This window comes from Ptychodera flava, assembly GCF_041260155.1.
Source record: "Ptychodera flava strain L36383 chromosome 23 unlocalized genomic scaffold, AS_Pfla_20210202 Scaffold_24__1_contigs__length_23054250_pilon, whole genome shotgun sequence".
Lineage (NCBI taxonomy): Eukaryota > Metazoa > Hemichordata > Enteropneusta > Ptychoderidae > Ptychodera > Ptychodera flava.
In genome coordinates this window covers 19,239,956-19,264,548 of record NW_027248278.1, presented here as the reverse complement: position 1 = coordinate 19,264,548, position 24,593 = coordinate 19,239,956, and the positions used below count along the sequence as shown (strand labels likewise).

At 34.6% G+C, this 24,593-nt stretch overlaps 1 protein-coding gene and 1 long non-coding RNA gene across 4 annotated transcripts in view; one reads left to right on the top strand and one right to left on the bottom strand.

The window, feature by feature from the left end:
- Positions 1 to 24,593, top strand: part of LOC139125050 (ras-related protein Rab-13-like) — a 178,082-nt gene that overhangs the window by 6,782 nt on the left and 146,707 nt on the right. Inside the window, exons 4-7 of one of the 3 annotated variants that reach the window (XM_070691162.1) lie at positions 4,154 to 4,231; positions 8,769 to 8,858; positions 10,205 to 10,318; positions 10,638 to 13,753. In XM_070691162.1, coding sequence (XP_070547263.1) covers positions 4,154 to 4,231; positions 8,769 to 8,858; positions 10,205 to 10,318; positions 10,638 to 10,733 — 378 coding nt within the window. In that variant the 3' untranslated portion in view covers positions 10,734 to 13,753. Of the gene's footprint in view, positions 1 to 4,153; positions 4,232 to 8,768; positions 8,859 to 10,204; positions 10,319 to 10,637; positions 13,754 to 24,593 lie in introns of those variants that run through there. The other 2 variants (XM_070691161.1, XM_070691163.1) reach the window with 2 other exon arrangements.
- LOC139124741 (uncharacterized) lies at positions 19,317 to 20,443 on the bottom strand. Its single transcript, XR_011550014.1, has 2 exons — positions 19,910 to 20,443; positions 19,317 to 19,506 (listed from the first exon to the last, which is right to left on the bottom strand). It is a non-coding gene; the product is annotated as an uncharacterized lncRNA (long non-coding RNA).

Here is a 24,593-nt window from a genome sequence, read left to right as displayed (position 1 = left end):
ACGACTGTTAATGAATGCTAGTCTTCTGAATGATATATTCTCTTTCTAAATATAACATTGAATTCATCTGTGTGCGGCATTTTCGTAATTTGTAAGGGTGTTTAACATTCTACAGTGACAAAGCATGTAATCTGTAATGTTTACTGTTAAAAAAGACGTGTTCAAAATCTTTAGTTTTTAATTTAGACTGAACCCCCTTCTTATGGATGGGTGCATCTTTATAAGATCCCTTAAATGATAGGCAAGAAGTCATCATACATAACAGCAAAATACAATAAACACAACAAAGCTAAAAAAAACAGAAAAAATGATATGACCGAAATAAAAAATGTCGTAATACACACAAATTGAAACTTAGCACTATTGCAAACAATGTCAGATTCATAACAACTTTATGGACACACAAACTCAAAAAATCTGAAAACTGCATGATTTAGCAAAGACTACAATTAATCCAAACACAGAATCAAACTATTACACAATGCAAAGAAGAACATCTTGAGTCATTTTTCCAAGTGTCATTTTTCCAATGTACATGTTTGTATCGTGTAACAGTTGGATTCTGTTGGGCTAATGAGTTGTTTGAATTAATTTTAAGTCTTTGCTAAGCATGCAATTTTCAATTTTTGTGAGTTTGTGTGTTGATCAACATTTTAAGAGTCTGACATTGTTTGCATCAGCGCTAAGTTTTAATTTGTCTTTATTGTGGCATGTGGTATTTTGGTCACATTATTTTATTTTTGCATTTTTATTATCTTTGTTGTGTTTATTGTATTTTTCTGTTATATGTGATGACTTCTTGCCTATCGTCTAGGGGGATGTACCAAAGATGAACTCGTCCATAATGAATTGGGTTCAGTCTAAATTAGCTTTTGTCCACGACTTTTTAAAAACAGTAAACATTAAAGATTACATGTTTTAACACTGTAGAATATAAAGCACCTATAAAATCACAAATAATGCCGACACAGATGAATCCAATGTTATATTCAGAAAGAGATTATTATTAGATGACTAACAATCATTAACGGTTGTCATATTTAGAAAAATCACAATTAATTAAAATTGCATGACTTTCTTACATCTCATTAATAAACGCACATCAACATATACGTATTTTAATCCCTTAGGAAGTCATATGTAAGTCTATCAAATTTGCTTTAACATTCTTTTCAAAATACAATATATTTATAGGTATTTTAACGAATTCAGGTATCACAGACACCTATTAAAATAAACTTTTATTCGTCAATGGATCGTTATTGTAAGTAAATTTATTGTACAGTTTCCACATTTTTAAAAATAAATGTTCAAGGACTTAATGTGGAGCTGCATGTTGTCAACACAGTTTTTTTTCGAAGGAATATTTCTCATCTAAGATGACAAGGAAACCGTACAAACTATTTTGTGAAATGTAATATTTCATTTGAAACAAGAGTATATCCTCATTCTAAAATGGCATGGGCTGAACGACTGACACTCAAAAAAGTGCTTAAAATCATGGTTAGCAAAATAAAATGCTCTAATTCAAAATGTAAGAATTTTATTGCAAAACAAAATAGTTGTTTTGTTATATAGCATTGAAAAACATAATACGAAAATTTCAGAAAATATGACCCAGCCAGAACAGAGTTATATTCTTTGGAAATCTTGAAATTCGGATAAAAGGGAAGCAGGAATTCGGGTGATTTGCATACATTTGCATACATTGACCCTTCTATATCATGCAACTTACGACTGCTTGCCAAGCTAAAAGGTGAACCTAACCAATTTTTAATCTTGGGTTAACAAATTAATAAAAATTGGAAGAATATTTGCAAAAATATATTTTGAGCAAAATACAGTGCGTTGGGTGCAGTGCCCTCTTGACAGTTTTTTCTTGATATTCCTATTCCTAAAAACTCTACCATAACCTTATCTATATTAGAAGCTATTTGGGAATTAATTTGGCAGCCATATTTAATTTCTGAAAATCATCAAAGTGTCTTTTAAAAGCATTGAACCACAAAAGGTGTTTCTTCATGCTCAAGAAATATAATTAAATTTCAACATGGCTGAAATAGATTGTTCAATACATTTTATGACAGAAAATTTCTTTTGTATTGGATTTATGCAAATTAACGAAGTGCCAACGCAAATCATTGCACCTCAAAAATCATTTGTTCATGCCAAAGAAATATACTTTTAACTTTGAAATCACAGAAATAGCTTGTTCAACCCTTTGACTGCTGTAATTTTTTACACCAAAATTTTAATGCAATATTTTACCAATTTCTGTGAACATTTCTGTATGTTTTTTCATAATTTTGGACCAAATGGATATCATTTTTCAGCAGTTTAATCAAAATGTTGGCAAAAAGCAGAAAAATTGACTGTGGTACATTTTATAAAGTTGACAAAATAGACTTTGGCGCCCAAAGGGTTAATACATGGTATATGACAGAAAATGTCTTTTGTAGGTATGTCGGCAACCCTATTGGATTTATGCAAATTAACGAAGTACCTATGCAAATCATTGCATCTCGAAATTGCTTGTCCATGCCAAAGATATACACTTTTAACTTTGAAATCACAGAAATGGATTGTTTACCGTTTGAGTGCTGTAATTTTTTACACCAAAATTTTAATGCAATATTTTACCAATTTCTGAAGTTTTCTGTACGGTTTTTTCATAATTTTGGACCAAATGATATCATTTTTCAGCAGCTACAATTTTTATCAAAATTTTGGCAAAAAGCAGAAAAATTAACTGTGGTACATATTATAAAGTTGACAAAAATAGACTTTGGCGCCCAAAGGGTTAATACGTGGTATATAACAGAAAAAGTCTTTTGTAGGTATGTTGGCCACCATATTGGAATTATGCAAATTAACAAATTACCTATGAAAATCATAGCATCTCGAAAATCGTTTGTCCATGCCTAAAATATACTTTTAACTTTAAAATCACTGAAATAGCGGTTTAATACGTGGTATATGACCGATAATGTCTTTTGTATGAATGTTGGCCGCCATATTAGAATTATGCAAATTAATGGAGTACCTATATGAAATATTATAACCTACAAAATGATTCCCTGAGCCAAATAACTAGTGTCAGACTTTGAAATCACTGAAACAGCTTGTTTAACATGTGACATATAGCCAATTATGTTATTTTGTTGGATGGTTGGTCGCCATATTTGATTTATGCAAATTAGACATATTTCCCCAAGGCGGATTCGAGTAAACTTTTAATATGTTGTTTTGGGTACCTCATTAAAATGCATTCTGAAGAAAAAAATTCTGTTGCAATTTGTGGTGGGTTAGGTGCCAAAATCTCGTAGATTGACTGGACTATGAAAGGACATCCAATCATTATGAAGTACGTTTACTGTATCATTGTAAATTCTTCGAGGACAATTTGCCAAAAGTTGACTTTAATAAATCCTAAGGTTTTTACAACTTTTCAAATCATCAAAACAGGAAAATAAAATGAAAGTGCCCTGTTTACCATGCAGTTATAATGGAGGAATGTTACTATCACGTAAATGCAGACAGGTTTGAAATATTCTTTTACAGCATGATATTTACTTATTATCTAAAAGACATAAAAACATTGTGAGGTACTGTTGTAAATTCTCTAGGGAGAATTTGCCCAAATTTACCCCCGGTAGTAAATCAAAGTTTTAACAACTAGTCAAAAAGAACCTTTAAATGTGTTTTGAGGCTCAAGTTAGTATACACCTCGAAACTGAAAGACTTGAAGTTTCGCTTAAACTTGCCATAAGGAAATTATGTAAAGTTAATTCTTTCTCAAAATGAAGAATAAAGCCAGGTCAGGGGTCACCATGCAAAACTTTGTACTTGAGAAGAATACAGTATAAATGACAGTTTAAATTCAAAATGGCCACTATCTCTGTGTTAACTCTATGGGGAAAAATTTAATGTCACTTTTCACAAAAATAAGCCTGTGCAAAATTTATTTACCCCATAGGATCAAAATAAGCCCCCACAAGTGGAAGACCAAATAAGTATTGTTAAAGTTGAGAATCTGAATAATGTCCCAAAGGCGCAAAAAGAATTGAAGTGAAAAATGGAAAAGTTGTAAAATTCAGATAAATTATCAGCTCCTTTGAGTAAATTAATGTCTGGCAATTGTTTTATATTGCAGGGAATTCTACTTGTCTATGATATCACAAATTCAGAAACATTTCTCCATCTCACTGGATGGCTAGAAAACATCAAACAGGTAAGTAGTTTAGGAATATCTAGAACAAAGGAATCAACAGGGCTCGAAATTAACGGTGGTCTTGCGTCCAAAGACCACCACTTTTTCATTTTGGACCACCAAATTCAAATGTTGGTGGTCCAAATGGACCACCACTTACGTCAGAAATTTTTGAAGACAGCAGCTGTGTCAGTTGGCTTATAGGAAATAATTGAAAACAAATCTATGTTTTTGTTAGGGCAAAACTGTAGTAGAGAGAACGCAGATCGAGAACACAAACTCAAATGTGCCTGTGCTGTTCAGTGTACAGACTACTGATTTCTTGCCTTTCACATACATGTAGCTCTGAGCACCCCAGGCCCATTCATGTTCAGGCAGTGTTCAAATCGGGTTCCGTTACTGGTTGCTATTGGTTTTTATGAGTGGAAGTATTTTGACTATCTATGTAGATGATAAAGTTCAGAAAAAATAATATTGTGAATTTCAAGTTCAATGGAGCAAATAGGGGGATTTTTGTCATCATAATTGTTAACAGCCGATACCTGGCGGAATAATTTTGAACATAAGAGTATGCGAACTGACAACTCAAAATCATCTTAAAGTAGCGTGATAGGTTAGTATGAGTATTTTCCTTCAAAACTCCGAAAAAAATCCTTTCCATGCCATTTCTTCATAAGGACATGGCCTTTGAAGGTGGTCAGTTTTCAGTATAGTATCATCAAATATGCCGAAAGAAAGTTATTCGCTCTTGAAAATTATGCTAACAAAGGAATGCAAACAAACTTCTTGTGTTTTTCATTTTCTTTTCTTGCCATTTTAACACTTTTCTCTTGGTCTAAATAGTGTAAGTTGACAAGGGATGACAGGTAGTCTGCCAAATTTTCACAGGTGAAAGTCGTACAGATGGTCTCCAAACTGTGTCTCAGATTTTTCCAAACACATTGATTTTTTGTTGTATAAATAAACTAAGTAATGAACAAAACATGGTTCAAGACCATGACTGGTGTTTGTCAAAAAACTAAGTCGTCTTTAAAAATTTTGAGACACAGTTATGCTGACAGTAAACGTTTAGATTGCTTTGTTCAAATGACAATCGGCTATGTGAGGTGATGGTTATAATTTTCATGGTGAAATATCCCAAATTCGGCCTTTTCAGACCCCCAAAAACCAAAATGTAATGGTACAGCATTAACATTCATAGAAAGAGCTTTCTGGTGATAGGCAAGTTTTATGTATATAACATAGTTTGGGCGAGAAGTTGTCGTTTGAATGTATGTCGTCACAAACCTATCACGCCATCTTAAACAATTGTTATATTACGGACCACTACATTTTAAATTTAGACGACCAAAATATTTGTTAGGTGGTCCACATGGACCACCACATTTGAAATTAAATTTCGAGCCCTGATCAATGATATCTAGAAACTTCAGGATGTACCATGTGTGAAAAGTATGGGTTTTGGTGGGTCTTTTTGTTTTGTTTTTTATTTTTTTGCAATGAATACAGGTCCTACGGTGAATTTTTTGTGAGTTCAATATATTTACCTTTCACCTTATCTTCCAGTTCAAAGGTCATATGTTCACCCACTTCCCTTAAGACAATACGAATTCACTAAACACTGGCTCAAAAGAAAACTCAAAATCATTGGTATCCATGTAAATTTTAGTGCAAGAGAAACCAAATTACCTAAAATCTACTAACATTTAAAATTCAAAATGGCTGCTGTCCCAGTTTTCTTATTATAAAAGGGAAAGTAAAGTGTTCAGTTTTCACAAAAATTAAACATTAAAAACGTCCTTTACTCTACAGGCTTCTAAATGAGTCAACACAATCAGTAGGGCACAAAGGCAAATAATTTCAGTTTGAATATTCACTCCTGCCTAAACTCAAACAATGTATAAACCCTAAGCTTTTCTGTCTCTGTCTTGAAATTCTTGTTCTGTCCTTCATATTTCCTGATACTGGATCCATACGCACAATGGAAGTGATAGGGTGGTTGCAAAATTCAATAGTAGCATGTTAAAACCATGGTATCACCAAACTTTGATATGCCCATTGTTATCAATGGAATATGAATTTATGTACCGGTACATGTACAGGTCACAGTTGGAAGTTAAACCAATGCAAATGTACAATAGAATGGTGTTTGGGTTGACAATAGCATGGCCATGGGTTTGAGGCACATGACAGAGCGTGTGTGCAATGTTCTAATATTATCTATATAAACACTCTGTTTGTTTCATTCACATTTGCAACAATAGAATCGTGGTCTCATGTCAGAATAAACAATGGTATTCTGTAAATAAACTATAGTGCCCCATTGATAGAGGGACTATGTATTAAAAACGTCAGTGACAATTCATGTCAGACTAGTCATGATGACCTTTGATCAGGGCCATCCAGTCTGTTTGCTGTCATGTATGCTATCTCAGAGACAATGATTTGTGTGTAACACAAAAATTGTTCAATGTTTTCAAATATATGGTATGTCAAGACAAATGTCTGTTCCTTTTTTTTTTTACTTTGCAAATCTTTCATCCCTCTTCCTGGTGTGGAGGACCAAGTTCACCATCAAAAACAATAGGATTGTGCCATAATGTATGTTGTAAAGGTCCCTGTGTGATTGTAACCTGATTAACTTTAAATGTGCGCCCTACATACAGCATGGATGTAAAAAATAGAAGGATACAGGACAGTCCTTTGATCCTTTGTTCAAGGGATAGTTGCCGCCGATTCGTTATCTCGTAATCCCGTAACGGGATTAGCGTGTTATTTTATTCATAGCGTGCCTTCGGGTTGTCGTCGGTAAACGTCGAGTCTTTCGTGCATTACCACAGACAGCGTAAAAAATAGCGTCTTTCGTGCCAGTAATGTTGTTGTAGCAATACTACAACCTTTTTCTATCTTAACGATGATAAGCGGCTCATCGAGGAGGAAAACAATCGAATACATAGCTCCTGGCTCACTTTCTGTCTCACGTAAACACGGTACAAACAAGAACTGCGCATGTGTAATAACCTTTCCCCTTCTCGAACAATGCCTCAACCCGTGCAGAATGGTGACGCGACGCAATGAACTTCGGCGAAAAATCACCAGGGAATTTTCGGCCAGGCACTCAGACCGCCAAACATGACCAGACAGGAAAGTTTATATATAAGACTATATTTTTGGCGTAATAGTTTTTTCAGCGATGTCTCTGAACGTCTAGAAACGTGACTTCAATGGGTGAAACATGTCAAGAACGACGAATGCATTTGCATGCAATCCTATGGGGACAAACTATTGGCGTACCGCAATTGTAGCCCAACTTTAGAATACGATAACTTCAACGGCCAGGCGAACCAGCACTTAGGACAAATATTTCTAAAGAGTTCATACCTTGAACCTCTTAATTAAAAAAAATCAGAGTCCGCGGCTCGATCCTTTGTAAGTGAGAGTGATTTTACAACATGAGGACTTATCCAAGTCGGTTGAAAAGAATAGTCATAACTTGGTCAAATATGCGTCGATTTTCTCAGTCTTTGGTTTGTTTGAGGTCTGTTCAGTCTGGGCATTCAGCACAAGCAATTTCACAAGTTTGAAAAGTTTTTTTATGAATTTGGCAACAATAATTTGATGTCTATTTTTTACATCCATGCATACAGGGACACCCATGCTATTGAATAGAATAAAGTTCTTACAATACTGTTTATATGTATCACATTCATAGCAGTTTAAAAATTTACAATTTAAAAGGGCCAAGGTTGCTCTTCTTGACATTTCTGTGATATCAAGAAAACATTGGATACTAGCATAAAGTCAATCAGTATACAAAATCAGTAACGACTGTACGTAACTACAAAAGTGTCAGAAATTTCTCTGCTGCTGAATATAGCAGATGAATTTATTTGTGACCTTTGGACAAAATGGATTTTTCCTTTAAGATTTGCTTTCCTCTGACAAATTAACATTGAATCAATGTAAGGGAAAACTGTTATCCCTATCTATATGAAAGGAACTGCCAATTAAGATTTCATGACATAAGCTTGCATGAGGTCCAAACATATTGTAACAGTGTATAAATTCAGCCATGTATGTTGAGAGTTGTATTCTTGAATATTTGAATTTGATAATTTTGTAAGGACAGTAAAATGTTTTCATTGAATGTTTAATGTCTGACGACAAGGATTTTGTGCACACTGAGTTGAAGTCAAACAACACAAACTACTTTTGATATCAAAAGGAGTTCACTGAAAAGTGCTCAAAATGAGCAACTTTGTCCCTGTAACCTCACAAATTATTACTTATCAAACTTTTACCTTACCTTAAAATCTCCGTCGTCCCTATTCTTTTCTATTCTCTGTTACTTCAGTAGAAAGTGATCTGTGGTGCCCCCAGTGGTGCAATATTTAAATTATTTTCCTTTTGTTTACTTAATTACTCCATTGTGTTGTGCTTGCTATGCAAACTGATGTGATTTCCAAACATATTTTATCTTAGAAAGCAATAACTTCAGCAATATTAAAGCATCTACTGATTAGAAATTCATGCTTAACACTCCTGTTTTCTGTAACAGAATGCGTCAAGTGAAGTATGTATCGTAATAGTTGGCAATAAATCCGACAGACACGTCAACAGAGAAGTTGGAACAGAGAGAGCGACGCAGGTCAGTTATAAATCTATTCCTGGATTGCCAATGAGGTGGGAACAACAAATATATGAAAGTGGAGCCTTAAATGCGATCTAGCATAACACACAAAAACAGTTGCCCTAGCATATGAATGTAATGTGTGAATTTTTGCATGACTTAATAGACCAAAACGCTCTCCCTTGACCCTTTGAGCGCTGTGATTTTTGCCACCAAAACTTTACTGCAACATTTTATCAAATTTTACGGATTTTTCTGTAATTTTTTGGATAATTTTGGACCAAATGGCAATCACATATCTTTGGTTTCAGTTCTTTATCAAAATTTTGGCAAAAAATTTGACTGAGGTATATTCTGTAAAGGCAACAAAAATTGAATTTGAAATCTGAAATCCAATGGTTGTGAAAATTTTTAGTTTTATATTGAAAGTCAGGGAAATTCTTCGCAAATTGAATGTGCTAGCACACTACGTTTAACTGCTGGTCCTTGTCATCCTTGTTACCTGAAACCAGAATTTTCAACATCCTTGATATCCCAACAAATTTTAATGAAGCAAGTTGATGACAGGCAGAATATTATCTGTGCCTGTGAACACTAACGCCTCTGAGGCTCAGGATGAACGCCCTGCAAAAACAAACATCCACAGATGCATGCGCCCCGATTGCTGAGCAAAGTCGTTTCTTTTATAATTTTGTTCTGTGACATGAGAATGGCAAGATTTAGGTTACGAAATTTGAAGTCAGTGTGATTATCTTCTCCATGGGCTAATGAAGTATGCATACGTGTCAATGTATTGTACAGTGAAGCGGCACATACTACGTCTCGTGTAAACCTTGGCAGTATTATCATTTCAGGTCATCGGAATTTGTTCCTAGTTTTATTAATTTGAACTAAAATATGGCTTGTAGTATATTTACAGGTCGTATTCTGTGAAAATTAGGGTACAATGTTTAATGAAGTTCAAGGCGAACGATTATCTGTATGAGTGAAGTGTATAAGGCAGAGATCTTTTCCCTGTACACTCGCTTAATCGCTATCTCTAATCACATATTGCAAACAGCTTACAAGATGGCAAATAACTTTAATTAGGAGGTTCATTCCCGAGAATAACCCCTTGAAGTCAGGTTGATGTGCACTGTTTTTTAGATGGGACTGTCCTGTCATGATGACATGCAAAGCCTCTGATCCATTGATGTGTCACATGTAATTCTTAGTTATTTTCATGTATGCTTCAGAATCTTGATTCTTGACAGAATTTTCGTAGGTTTCTTGTTTTGGAAAATTTCATGCAAATAAATAAATACAAATAAATAGATAAATAAATATAGTATTTCAACATTTTCCGGTAATTGTATTTCCCACAGCTTGCCCAAAGTTATGAGCTTGAACTTTTAGAAACCAGTGCCAAAACCAATCACAATGTGGAACATGGATTCAGAGTACTAGCCAATCAGATGTTGATGAAAAATAAACAACGGGTGAGATATGTTATGGGACATCTGTAGTGTTTCATATTTGGAGAATTCTTATGTAAAATAAGTAAAAAGAGAGAAATCTCAGGAAATGCTGAGATTCAAAGTACCGGTAGAATCATAGCTGTTAAAATTTGATGGGATCAATTTAAGGTTGAAATTTTGCGTCTTCGAAATTCCATTGTATCATAGTTACTCTTCTGCGACCGTGACTGTATGCCATTTGACCTGTAATGTAACATTCATGCTCTTTTGTTGTTTTGCAAAGACTGCCATCTTTGACATTAAGGAAATTTCAAACTGTTCCAAACATTGTATTTTTCAGATAAATAGAAAGGACAATGTTCACCAGACAATACACGGCAGTGAACTCTATAACTCAGGGGACCAATCATCATTCACCAGTGGATGTAGATGCTGAGAGTAGAGAAAACACAAACCAATAAACAAATATGGCTGAAATAGTACTTTTAATATACTATTTATTTTTAACTAAGAAAGCAGTGAAAAAATGTTTTGAAACAGTCTTCCATAATACACAGATGATTGTATCACCTTTCCATGAGTCACAGATCATGGAAAATACTCAGCCATCAGTCTTGATACAACATTGTATTTTTTCTTTCAAATCATGTACAAGAAGAGAAGATTGATCATTCTTATTGTAAAACACATTGAAGGCAAATGAAACCCATTGCATTGACTTTGAACCCTGTATGCATGAATGAAAGTTTTGCAGTGCAAAAATTTAAAACGTTCCCCACCCCAACCCCAAACATAATAAACTGCTAAAATAATCTATTGGAATTGTGAACTGATGATACCTTTTTAAAAAATTAAAACTTTAAAAAACTAAATCTAAATAGTGAGAGACAATCATAAATATGCAGATTATCTATAGGATAGTGTACATAATTTATGCACCGTAAAGGGACCGAGCTACACCTCTTCTCCCATGATGCAATGGGTTCATTTCTCATGCATGTGTCATGTTAGTAATAAATTCCTTGTTTTGCGTCCATTCTAAATGGGAAAAGGTACGCGTCTAAGCGGCTGAAAAACAATGTAATTTGATTGCAGCAAATGAAAAATTGTTTAAAAATTTTTGTTCAGAAAAGCTAAGCAGGTATGTCCTAAAATTTCCTGTTCAAATACACTGTGTGTGTTTTTCATGAAAACCTTAACCCTTTTCCTGCCAGACAGTAATAACTGTATCACTTCCCCATCAGCCAAGTCAGTAAAAAGCGGTATTGAGCCAAAACATGACGTATTTTCACCCACTTGGCTTGGTATGTTATAGCATCTTTTGTCCCAAAAAAATCAACTTTACAGTATTATGGTTTCAACTGCCTTCAAATGTACAGTATTATGTTAAAATACATCATATGGAATACGTTGTGTTTCATTAATTTTAACCATCTTGACCTGGTTGTGAAATATGAACTTGGCAGGAAAAAGTTTAAAAAACCTAAGTGGGTGGGGACGCAAAACTAAGAATTTAATTACTTTGGCCTTATCAATGAACAAAGTGTCACCAATCACATACAATCTCTCAAGCCCCTCACAGGATAAAACACAATAAAAATTGTCTTACAGTATGAATATCAAAGTAGCTAGTTTCTTTTCAGATCTGCTTCAAGAAAAACCGCATACATAACCATCAGATATTAAGCATCATATCTCAGGTTAAACAAACACATTGAGACTGACTTCCAATTTTTGAGCAGATGGAAACGTACAAGTCATAGGATCTCATGAAGCCAAATTTGAATCATCTTCCGGTTCACAGCAGTTTAGCATGTAAATGAATGATACCAGTAAGCCATTGTGAAGTCGATGACTAAACGTATGTAAATTTCTGAAGATAAAGTTGTCATGGTGATAAGAAAAGTACTCTTGGAAAACATCAATGATACCTTCTCATCCCTATTTGTATTGATGTATAGTTCCAAACGTCCTATTGAAATCAGCACATACTAACATGTTGTTATGAAAGGGTTATTGATGTAAGCAACAATTTGCTGTTTTACTAACCAAGCATATGCATTTACATTCCTGTACAGAGCTTTATTCATGTATAAACATAAAGATTTGAATTGAACTATTTGACAAAGGATTTTATTCAGGATATGCTTACTCATTATATTTAATGCTTTTTTGTGTTTTAAGTGTGAAAGTTTTGTATCTTTTTTAATCATTGAGCTATTCAGCCCTTTTTCCCAAGTGAACAAACATGTCTACACACATATTGAAAACAATGTTAGGGTCAACCACGATAACCCAGACATCATAATTATAGATAAGACATTTTGGGAACCATGTAATTTTCCGCTTTCACACAAAAATTATCAGTGTCCCTGGTAACAATCTATCAGAGCGTCATACCAACATACCATTAGAATAGTACACCAAACAACACATTGTTCATAAAATTTGCACAGGTGCAGATCAACATTTTCAGCAAAGAAATTGTGGTATCTTTTAATTTATATGTTCATTAATTTAGTGCAAGTGTAAATAAAATCACAGAGAAATAGTACAATGTATGTCAACACATCTTACAATACATGTAGTACCAACCATACCAGTACTTTGGTGACAAACTTCAACAGTAAGTCCATGTCAAGAAATTTAACAGGGACCCCTGCATCACCACCTATCAAACATCAGAATGCATTAAGCATTATTTCTTATTGTGAAGTTAAGCATGTTTGTGTCACATGAGGCATACGCTCAATATACTCCATTTAATTTCATGTATATGTGCCAAGAGTGTGGTACAACATGCTTTATTTGTAATTCATTGTTAGAACAGTACTCACAAAGGAAGAATGCACCTCAATGATAATTAATCAGACCAAAACTTTAAAATGCTATTTTTATCTACCACTTGTGGGGGACATTTTGAAACTCATGTCGTGTGAACATTGCTCCTCATAGACTTAACATACGGCTGGCAGCCATTTTGAATTCCAAATATGGGTAAATACTGAGTAATCTATTTCTTTAGTGTCAAATGTTGCATTGCAACCCTTTAATGTATTCTTGGTTTCAAAAGAGAATGGCAAATAAAGCTCCCCTATGGAAAGTGTGAGCTTTTCAATTACAAGGCCACATGTTTACTGACCAGAAATCAGGTATCAAATCTGAGGTTATTGTAAACTGCTGGATTCTTAACAGAAAACACTGCTCTGTGAATTGTCTCATTGCCTTACATACCACACAGACTCAACATGTTCAAATATCATTTTAATGACATTTTTATTGTGATTGCAATTCTATGCAAAAAATAGTTTTTTTCTGAGTATTAGTACAAAATACATCCATAGAAATCACAGGTGCACTAAAATGTACCAGTAATATCTGAATGTGTTCCACACAAGAGAGATTTGGACTCAAGAAAGAACAAATAAAAACAGGAAATCAATTATTTGAACACATCATTATGAAAATTGTGATTTCTGTTTTTGTAATACATTTTCATTGAAACTTGTTCTGTGTTCACCTTTGTAATCAGCACAGTTTTTCTCTGAGCACAGAAAATTTGCACCAAAACACATAAGTTGAAAAGATTCCTGACAATCATTTTTTTCTGTTAGGAAATGTATTATTAACATGTTGTCTCTTGACACAGGAAATTCTACATCATAACATATACATTTTTGTGTCGAGAGAAAAAACTGTACTGATTACAGAAGTAGCCAAATGGAAGGTTTCAATTAATTGTGTCCTCCTATTTAAGATATTTCTATACAGAATATATTATTGCCATTTGTAACAGACCTCGTCCAAGCTCTGTTCTGTGATTCTTGAATTTACAGACACATGGTGTGCATATATTGAAGCTCATATGGTACGTGCAAAGAGCATGTTACCAGTCACAGTTGAGGTCCTGAAACCTGGCTAACAGTTTGGAAAAAAACTGTTGACTTAGAGAGTTTCCAGGTGGTCTAGCCATGAACACATTTTTGTACATTTTAAATCGATGACAATTTTGTCTGCAACTGAGACAAGTGATAAAAGTTGAGGAACCTCGCTACTTCCTGGCAAGAGAATCGGACGAGATGTGTTACAAAATCTATTTACTGGCCATGTTCAGGTTTATATGCTTCTGTTCCCATGAGCCAGAGTCACCGAAAACAGCCTGTTTCCCATGGCCTATGGCCTCAGGCAACAAATGTATGCTGTTACCTTCATGGCCAGTCAGTATGGATACATTGTTGCTTTATAAAATATCTTACAAAGTACATCTGTCAGTGTTTTGATAGGGACAGCTTTTGGTGATTCTTTCATTGTTGTTGTATTTTATGTCAACAAATACAGTCTTTTGTTCTGCTCCTGAACGTTTGTTGAGATCCACAATTTTCAACTTGACTAAATTGTTGACTTGGCCTGTACATGTGTACCGATAAACTCTGCATTGCTAGTGACTACTGAATCCTGATTGTACACTAGATTCAAATTTAAATAATAACTGTACATTTAACATGTTTAAACACCGAGTCAGCAATGCTTTTTGGGAGTAGAACATGAATTAATCGACATATAGAACAAAAATAGTGAAAAATCATCAATTTGAAGGTAATTCTTCAAAATCAATCAATGATCTATGGTTCACATGTGACCCACAGTGTTGTCGTTACCAAGTGACAGTCAAAGCAACACCGTCGTCTGCACAGTGCAGCGCATGCAGTAGACGCGTATTTCTCGTTGTCTGGTTCGAAATTAGAGTATAAAAATGACTTGATATGACATCATTTGATATAAAAATAGCTACCGGCCCTTTGCATTATAAATGACAAAGTGACAAATGAATTAATACAAATGTTTCTACGATACTGTGTTTAACTGGGTATCGTATATATTTCATTGAAGAGTAAATATATGTGTAATATACATAATAAAACAAACCATACATAAAATATAACTTTTAATCAAAAACTATTTTGGACATCATTTTGATTGTTTCATTTCTTTAAAAGAATGTAAATTTTATTTTGCATAACCAATAGTGTGTACCCTTGATTCTACATCATTAGTGTTTGCTTTCTGGCAATTTGTTTCAAGTCTGTGTATAACATTTAGTGTAATGTAATGATATGTCTCCATGCATAAAAGACTCAGTTTGCTTTCTCTACTGTCTATGGACTGTCTATGGATAAAGATACAATTTCAGCCAGATTAAGTAGCTAGTACTCATTGGCCTTGCACACCCACACAACTTATTTCAAAATATGGCTACTCTGTCTTACAAATTTGTAAATGAAAACTCTGTAATCCTGTTATGATGAAATGGATCTCACTTTAAACAATCATCAGCAGCAATTATTTTTAATGTTGAAGTACTGTCAGCAATGTACTGTGATAATTGTGTAAAGATACTGTAACAATAATTCTCAACATGTAACACTCAATTTGCACTCAAGGTGCTTGCAAAGCTTACACTATGAACATGAACATACTTTAAAAAGGAACTTGTTGTTATCTTATACATCTTATCAAAATATATACAAGCCATAATTTGCCATAAAATGAAAAGAGAACTGACAAAAATATACAAATATTTTTTACTCATATTTTCTCTCCGTACATCTACAGATCTTCCTGTTTACAAACAATTACTAAACTGACGAGTCATTTGTGACTCAGTAAGAGTTATGTTGCAACAGAAATCAAAAGTTGAGTTGAAGGTAGACTAGGTCAAAGGTCAACAAGCATGGCATCCACATTTGAGCTCTGCTCACTGTTGATGGAGATGCAGGAAATCAGGTCTCACAGTTTGCTTCCACACATACAGACATCATGCAAGTCCATTTGGAATGTTTTCTTGCTCAGACCTAGTCTGCTAATTTCATGAGTAAAGTTTAAGCTGTTCATAGTAGTAAATGGCATCAAACTCTAAAGTTATAACGTTTTTTTCACTACAAACATCTAGAAAAATACTTTTGTAGGCATAGTGACCTTTGTACGGTACTAGCTGATGCTGAAAACGACCTTGGCATAAGCTTTAGCATCATATCCAAAGATGGCCAACGTCACAAGTCTACCCGATGAGGGATAAATCACAAAATTGCCCTAAACTTTATAAAATAATGCATATGCTTTCTGAATTTTGTTTTGAATAATCAAATTGGTTCGCAAGTGTATTTTATCAGCACAATGTCTCAAAAAAGGCATATTTTGAGTATTGCTTGTCTATGATATGTTTGTGGTCCATGGCTTGTTGCTGGTGTCATGTTAACTCATGCGTTTAGAAAGTCCAAAATGTGTAAAAATCATCCTCAAGAAGATATAAAACTATTGACAATTCCTTGTGATATTTCTAAGGAAATGAAAAAATGAAAAGAATGAAACAGAAAATTGAAAAGTGGAATAAGAAATCCACCAAAGTTGGCAGGTAGCTCCTCCACTGAGTGAGCTGATATGACTATATTGGAGAGTTTTGAAAGAAGGAATAAAATATTGCAGTGTAAAACATGCATCTGTTGTAGACATTGTGTGTCCTGTCTTTCCTTTGTATCTGACTGCGTTTTACTCTCTTCAATATTTTATTCCCCCTTTCTAGGTGCCAGTCGAAATGGTTTGCCTGCTGAGTTCAGTGGATTCCTTATCAGTATTCATATGATAAAACAGACTCTTGTTTAGTTAAATCCAGGTCAGAGAGCAAAGTGGTAAGCCAAGTTGTTTCGTAATTACCTAATTTGGTGTGCCAATTACCCAGATGTTAGCTGTAACAAATTGCAGTATAGAGTTTGAAAGAAAAAACTTTACAAATGACTATTTGATTGTACTGAGAAAATGAAAGTTGACTACCAGTTGATGAAATTACATGATGATATGTTTATCAAAAGCACAATGAAAACTACCCAGTCTTTATTTTTGGTGTACAACTGAAAAGGTATAATCTTGGCATTTTAGTTTAAAATTTAGTACTGTGACATCACTTTTTGAAGAAAGTTTCCAAAAAGACATCAAAAGTTTTTTGTAAAAGTTTCAAGAAAACAAAAAATATAGCAAACCAATTGAATTGGCTCATACCATGCTATCCATGGGTAGTCCTCCACCTTAAATTGGAGTTTAAATCATGATCAAAGAGACTACATCATCAGTAGTGATATGTTTGCTGTAGATAATTTAAAAATCTTATATGCACCATTGTTGGTATCACTGTTGTTGTACTGTTTTGCTTTGATACCCTGTAATATGTCCTACACTGTATCATCATTCGAATTCTCATACTCTGTATCATTATCACTCAAATCAACATTGCAATTTAGATACTTTTGTATAGACTGGGGTTCGTATCATCTTTGTGAGTTGATATTGTTGCTTTACTCCGAGCTTCATATTCCACTGGTTCTGTATGCTGATTATTTTCTGTAATAGTGTTACTCTGTAGTTTCATCTTTTTACAATCATATTATGAAGCATAAAAGGTATTGCTTTAGGATCAGTTCCTTTGACACCAGTGCCGACAAAGCACTCACATTCTTCAGTATTGTTAGTTGTTGCTGCTGAATTTCTCAATAAATCTGGCTCACTTGTGTCACCATCAAACGCAGACATTGGGAATTGGGGATTGGAATAGCGACGATTGGAATAGGGAGTTTTTCCATGGTTTTTTCCTAAGTTTGGACTGAAAAGACATGACACAAATAAATCAAATGACAAAATGCAAATAAAACACAGAGGAATGTCCTAATGCAGATACATAGATTATTGAAGAATCATAATCAGTCAAATTTAGAAATATCTTTCAGCTCAGTCACAATCAGGGTGCTCTAGAGTGTTTCACTTTTGTCAAAATTTAATCTTGTAGACACATATCTAAATTTACTAAATTCACAAAGCTTAAGGTTTGGTACATATTTGCTTGAAAAGTTGTGAACCAAACTTTCTCAGTATTTCCATGGCAACCAGTTCTTTATTGTGTTGACACACCGTCACGGACACTACAAAATATTAGTCGATGGAGAAATAACATAGTACACTATAACAACATTTGTACAAATATTCTTTTTAAAAGTTTAACCAGAAAATATATACATCTGTTGTAGAAAATAAGGTGAATGTATCAGGATTTTACCCAGCTTTGCATGATTTCCTGCAAAATGATCTGTTATGAACAAAAAAGAATATTTCATTTTTTTCTCCCGTGAGCTTATCATTCCTCTAGTTTACAGATTTTCCCTTTAGTACATTTACATTATTTTTTACTACAATTGTTGAAGTCTTTAGAAAACATTAATAGAACTTGCAGCAAAATTTTGCTTATTTTTGTTAGTTTTCTAGTCATTTTTGTAGTATGGTAAAAGCGTCACGGACACTACACATTCAGAAAATGTGTGTGAAACAAACTATTGTTTATTATAACCATAAACCTGTAAAAATAGTAAAATTATGACAAGAATTGATTACAAACAAATTAAAAACATATTATTAAGGACGTTTGATATAAAGAATATTTGTAGTACTAGTATTTTTCAATAACCAGACAATTTTATCAGAAATACAACACTGCCCTTACCGAAATTTTAGGCCTCCCGCAAACTGTTACTGCAAATTTGCCGCAAGCTTGGCAGTAAATTTGCAGCAAACTATTTGCCGCAAATATGCGGGTGGTTCATTTTTCAGATGCAAATTAGGTTTCTTGTGAACTTGCTGCAAATATGCAGCAAACTCCCTGCCGCAACGTTGCTGCAAAGTCTTTGCAGCAAATTTGCTGCACAATCCTTGCAGCAAACTTGCGGCAAATTAATTTGAATGTTACTGAAAATTTGCCGCAAACTCCATACACCAAATTATTTTATTTGCGCTGACCATTGTTTCTCGTGAAACTGGTATTTCAGAGTTTAGTTGGATAAAACACATCTTGTGCTGTCCACAGTCCGCCAATATATAAATATTATTTATCCAACTAAACTCTGAAATACCAGTTTCACGAGAAACAATGGTCAGCGCAAACAAAGTTATTATAAATAAAAAGATGACAGAGAAAAAAAGGTTAAATTCAATTGTGGTACAATTTATTTTATATGCCATGTTCATTTCATGCCACATAAGTGTCATGATCATGTCAAGATTTTCTTTTGACTTGAGAAGTTTCATGTAACATTTACATTACTGTCAAAGGCTGCGATTTGGCTTTCTGTTCTCTGAATTTCTTGTCCCCTTTAGTGTACCAGCAATGGATTCTGAAAATATAAATCGTTCAGGGAAGAGTGTAAGTCTTTACCGTTTGACCAAACATTGTAAATTTCATGAAAGAAATCGATAATTATTTGAAAATGAGACAAAATCAAGTTGAAAAATTGAAGCAGAAAATGCATAAATATTCATGATCGAAATTAAATTAATAATGATTAAAATGTCCGACAGCGGACAACTCGCCGTATGTTGTTTACAAACACGACGGCGACAATCTGCAAAAATCTCAGCACTTACTGTAGTGAGTGTAAGTAACTGTTGTGAAACGAAAGTGAATTCAGTATGAATCAGTATTCAACGAAAATTTATCTTTAGGTAAAGATTGCAATACAACGATTACAGAACATAATTATAGCGATCGATGTACAGACGAACGGTACATTGACTTACATTTCTGAACGGCTCGCAGACGCTGGACGATTCCCGGTCCGGTTGCAGGTCTCACCGTGCTGTGTGTAAATACCGTACTCAGAAAATATAGTCGGCATCTTTACTGCCGCTCGCGTTCACAAATTTAGAACTCCGCCTGTCCCTGGTACTGTATACACGTTTTTGCAACTATGTGATATCATTTGGCTGGCGATTCCATAGAAAGATCACGAAACTGTCCACTAGAAAACTCTCTGCTCACAAGTACGCAGCCGACACTGGCCGATGGTATTAAAATCTAACTTCGCGCCGATCAAGCCTCATGACGATAACGGAAGTGCGATCTATAAATCATTACGCGATTGATAATGTAGTCCCGTTTTGAAATGCTGGAATTGACTCTACATCTGCACCAATCCGTTATATTTCATACTTAATATAGCATTTAATTTATTCGTTTAATGAAAATGGTTACTTTTATCATAGAAAGACTAAAAAGAGAGTAAAAATTCTTTCAGCACGAAGAATGAATATCAATGCGCGAACTGACCTTGATGAACCGTGACCGGAGAGTGTAAATATGTCGGCTGCTCGCAGCTGATACACATGATACACAGGACGTGTTGGACGTTGGTGAAGCGGCGCTTTGAATTTTCGTACAGCGACTCGGGATGGAGTGTAATCCTAAACCCGTAAACCTCAAATTTGTGCTCGGCAATATAACTCTAACGCTGAAAACATGGACAAAAGCCTTTTACCTCGACCCATGTTATCAGAAGGCGAGATTTTGTCAGCGGCATCGATGGGACAGACTGTAAGCTGCAGTGCATTGTACGTACCGTATATGTGCTACTATATTGATGGGATGAATAGAATAGCTTGGAGCACAGCCGGCCACTACTCTGCTTGGAGGTAGTAGCGGAAACATTACTGTACAGATTTGCAGTAACAAAAGTCTACGACGTGTCCTTACAGACCATCATCAAACGCACATTTCGTTCCAAACTGTTTGCATTTTGGTATCATTCGCAGAAAATACAGGGTGTAACTTGCTAGACAGACAAGTCCCTGTTTCAAAAATTTGTTTCCCTAAAAATTCAGTTTTCGATCCAACCATAATTTACCCAACCAGATTGTCAAAGTGCACTTTTATTACATCATGTCACTACAGTATATACCATAGATGCACTCTATATCCATGCAATGCTTTCAACAACACAACTGAAGCTGTTCATTAGCATTACCAGTTATTATAATTTAAAAAGTGGATTGTCTGTTATGAAATAAATGAACATAAAATATAAATGAAAGATCAATTTTATGTTGCTTACACATGACTGGTCACGAAGTGCAACAGTACTCAGTGTGTAGTGTGAACTCCATAGTGGGAAATATGTCAATCATGTGTTGCTGCATATTTGCAGCAATAATCTGGTTTGCCGCAAATTTGCAGCAACTTAGTCGTTTACCGCAAATTTGCTGCAAACTGACTTAAGGGTTTGCAGGAGGGTCACATCTACCTGCAAACTTCTGCAACTCCTTCCTGCAAGCTATATGCTTGCTGCATATTTGCAGCAAACTTACGGCAAATTTGCAGTAGAAATAATTTTCGGTAAGGGTGAATGCGAAAATTCTTGAGATAACTGGTATGTAGACAATGATAACTGGTATGTAGAAAATGCTATACAATGCAAAACTGTCCTAGTAACACTACAAAGTGAACAATAAATGATTTACTGAACATTTGGTTTCCAACATATTATGGTGATCTTTATTTCAGTAGCGTCATGGACACCATATTTGAATACTGAAAGGGGCAACTTCTTATCAGTTTTAACAGACAATATTAAACACAAATTCTCTATATCAGAAGTCTAATTAAAGTCATGAAGAGTATAATATAATACTCTCTTGCCACTCATAGTGATATTTGTAGGGGACTTGAGTTTTTAAGTATTTGATCAGCATCTATTGTGTATAAGAAGGGGGAAAGAGGTTGTGCATCTGACTGTTTATGGTGGTACTGCAGTAGCGTGGGCTCCATTATGGATCTTTGTCAATAGTGATGTATATAAGGGGAGGATCTATGTCCCGTAATGTTATTTTTCTGTTTTATCCCCTTGTTTGCATTATAAGGTTGTATTATTTGTGATGAAAAAATTTCAGTCTGTGTTGTTTGTTTAGGGAAAGCTATGGCAAGACATAGTCAGATCTAGCATGTGGTGTCTTTGAATGCTGTGATCCTGAAATCAATGTTTCAAAACCCAAGTGAGTGGTTTCTCTGCAGTCGCAAAGTCCTGTCTTTCCTAAGTTGTTGTGTTAGATATTTTGATTTTTATATGCTTGTTCTTTGTTATTGTTGTTGTTGTTGTTGTTTTAAAACTTCTCTTTAGTTTTTGTCGTTTTCATATATTTTTAACCAATACCACATAGATATCAGTTTTTACGTGTAAAATATTAGCCGCCCCTGATGACTACATTTTGTCGTCTGCCACACAGTTACGCATGGTATGCGTGCATACCACACGGGGGCTGCTATGTATCAACCGCACGTATATGTGCTAGTCACCTATGCAAATTCTGGGGAATCAGCAAACTTTGTTTTCCTTTTTTTTCTCCGAGTCTGTAAGACTCGGCTTTCCCCTACGGGGCATGACCAATCATCGACGCAAGTGGTATTGTGGCGTACAGCAGCGTTACTGTAGACTCGTACTCCATAGCTTAGTTGACAATTAATGGCCCCAGTGCCGAACATTTGATGTTCGGAAGCTGAATTAGATGGGCCACTTGAATTCAAACTTTTACTTTATTGAGCCTCAATGAAGTAAAGTTTGAATTCAAGTGGCCACATGTTTTTATCAATATCTCATGATCCACGCGCAGTCACCACGTTCAATATGGACCGTTTCCATTAAAAAATGTGTTTTAAAAATGTTACCAAGTGGAAGTGCCACTTTAAAAATATGATTTTGTTAGCAATTGTACAGAATAACATATCCGCAATTATCATCCCCTTTTTGTGAGACATAGATTCTCAGCAACTTTTCCAAAGAAATGAATATGTTTGGAGGTTCTTTTGTGACATTTATTAAAACAAATGACAAAATTACTATCAGAGGTGACACCAACAAATTGATGTATTTGCTGGGATAATGTGCTTCTCTATACTATCCCTATTTTGATGTACCGGTATATGTGTAAATCGTGAACAATGTATTACTTACCATTTTTTTATTTTCTTACTTCGCAAAATAAGACAGACTATGACTATGAAAATAACAACCACAAGAACTGACACAATGGCAGCTAAAATCCCAGAATGAGTGTAACTGTCATGGGAAACAAAACCATCTCCTGTGGGTCTCAGAGTACCGCCTTGGCTATCAGTTTGCGTTACATCTGAGGTAAAATAAAAAGAGACATAAGTACTTCTTTGGAGGAATAATAACTCTCAGTTTAAAGCTAGTATAATCTTATTAGCTCATATTTGGTTATACCAATGTGAGTTTATCATATAAGCTGAAGTCGATGGCGTCTGTATGTATGTGTGTATGTATGTATGTATGTATGTGTGTATGTATGTATGTATGTACGTACAGTATGTCCGTCAACATCAAAAACACGCAAACTGCTGCACATTTCAGCTTGGTATTTGGTGTGTGGATGCATTCTGGGCTATAGATGGGATTTTGTTCAAATGAAGTCTGCATTGCCAAAATTATGCAAATGAGCTTACAAAATGTGAAAATGGTCAAGAATTAATATCTCGAGAACTGCTGTTTTGATTGCTTTGAAAATTTGTGTGCAAGTACCTTAGGTGAACCTTATACAGTTTTATGAATATTGTAAAGATATCCTTAATTTTGTATTTTTGCTGAATTTTTTGGTGATTTTTCTCATTTTCAGTAAAAATTCTTCTTCTCTGAAACCGCCAGCCCAATCGCTCTCAAATTTGGTTTGGATGTTTGCGAGGGTGTTACTCTTCTAATTTGTTGAAATTATGACAAAATTAGGAAAATTACTATTTTGGAGCAATTTTGTCATTTTTGGTCAAAAAATCTTAAACAGTATTTTCTTTTTAAAACCCCTGGACAGACAGTTTTTATATTTGGTACACAGACGTACAGAGATGACAATAGTAAGATATGTGGAAATTGTCCTAAAATATACAAATTTGTATTTTTAAGACAATATTGTCATTTTTGGTCAAGAAAACTTGTTCTCAAAATTACTTGTTTGATAGCTTTGTAATTTGGTATAAAGTCCCAAGGGATGTTATTAGATAAATTTTCTACTCAAAATGTTTGGGAAACCCCTAAATTTGTATATTTTAGGTACTTTTCTCAGTTTGTGACCTTAAATGACCTACACCAACCCAGGATATGTTGTGAGACAGTTTCGAAGGCAGTGAACATGATTTTGTCATATTTGGTATCAATTTGTAGGAAAATTTGATCCAGAAAACAAAGCTGAGGTGAATTTTTTCAATGCGGACCAATTTTTGCAACTTTTCTATGTAAGACATACAAGAACTGATGAGAAATTTGGATCTAGGATAATTCCAGATGTTGTAATCACCGCCCACAGTGGAAGGCATTTCACTATCTGTAACCAACTTAAGTGTTGTTTACATTAGGATGATAACACTCATTGCATTAATTAAAAACTCCCCAAGGTTGTACATACATTTCCTGTCATTGGGAGT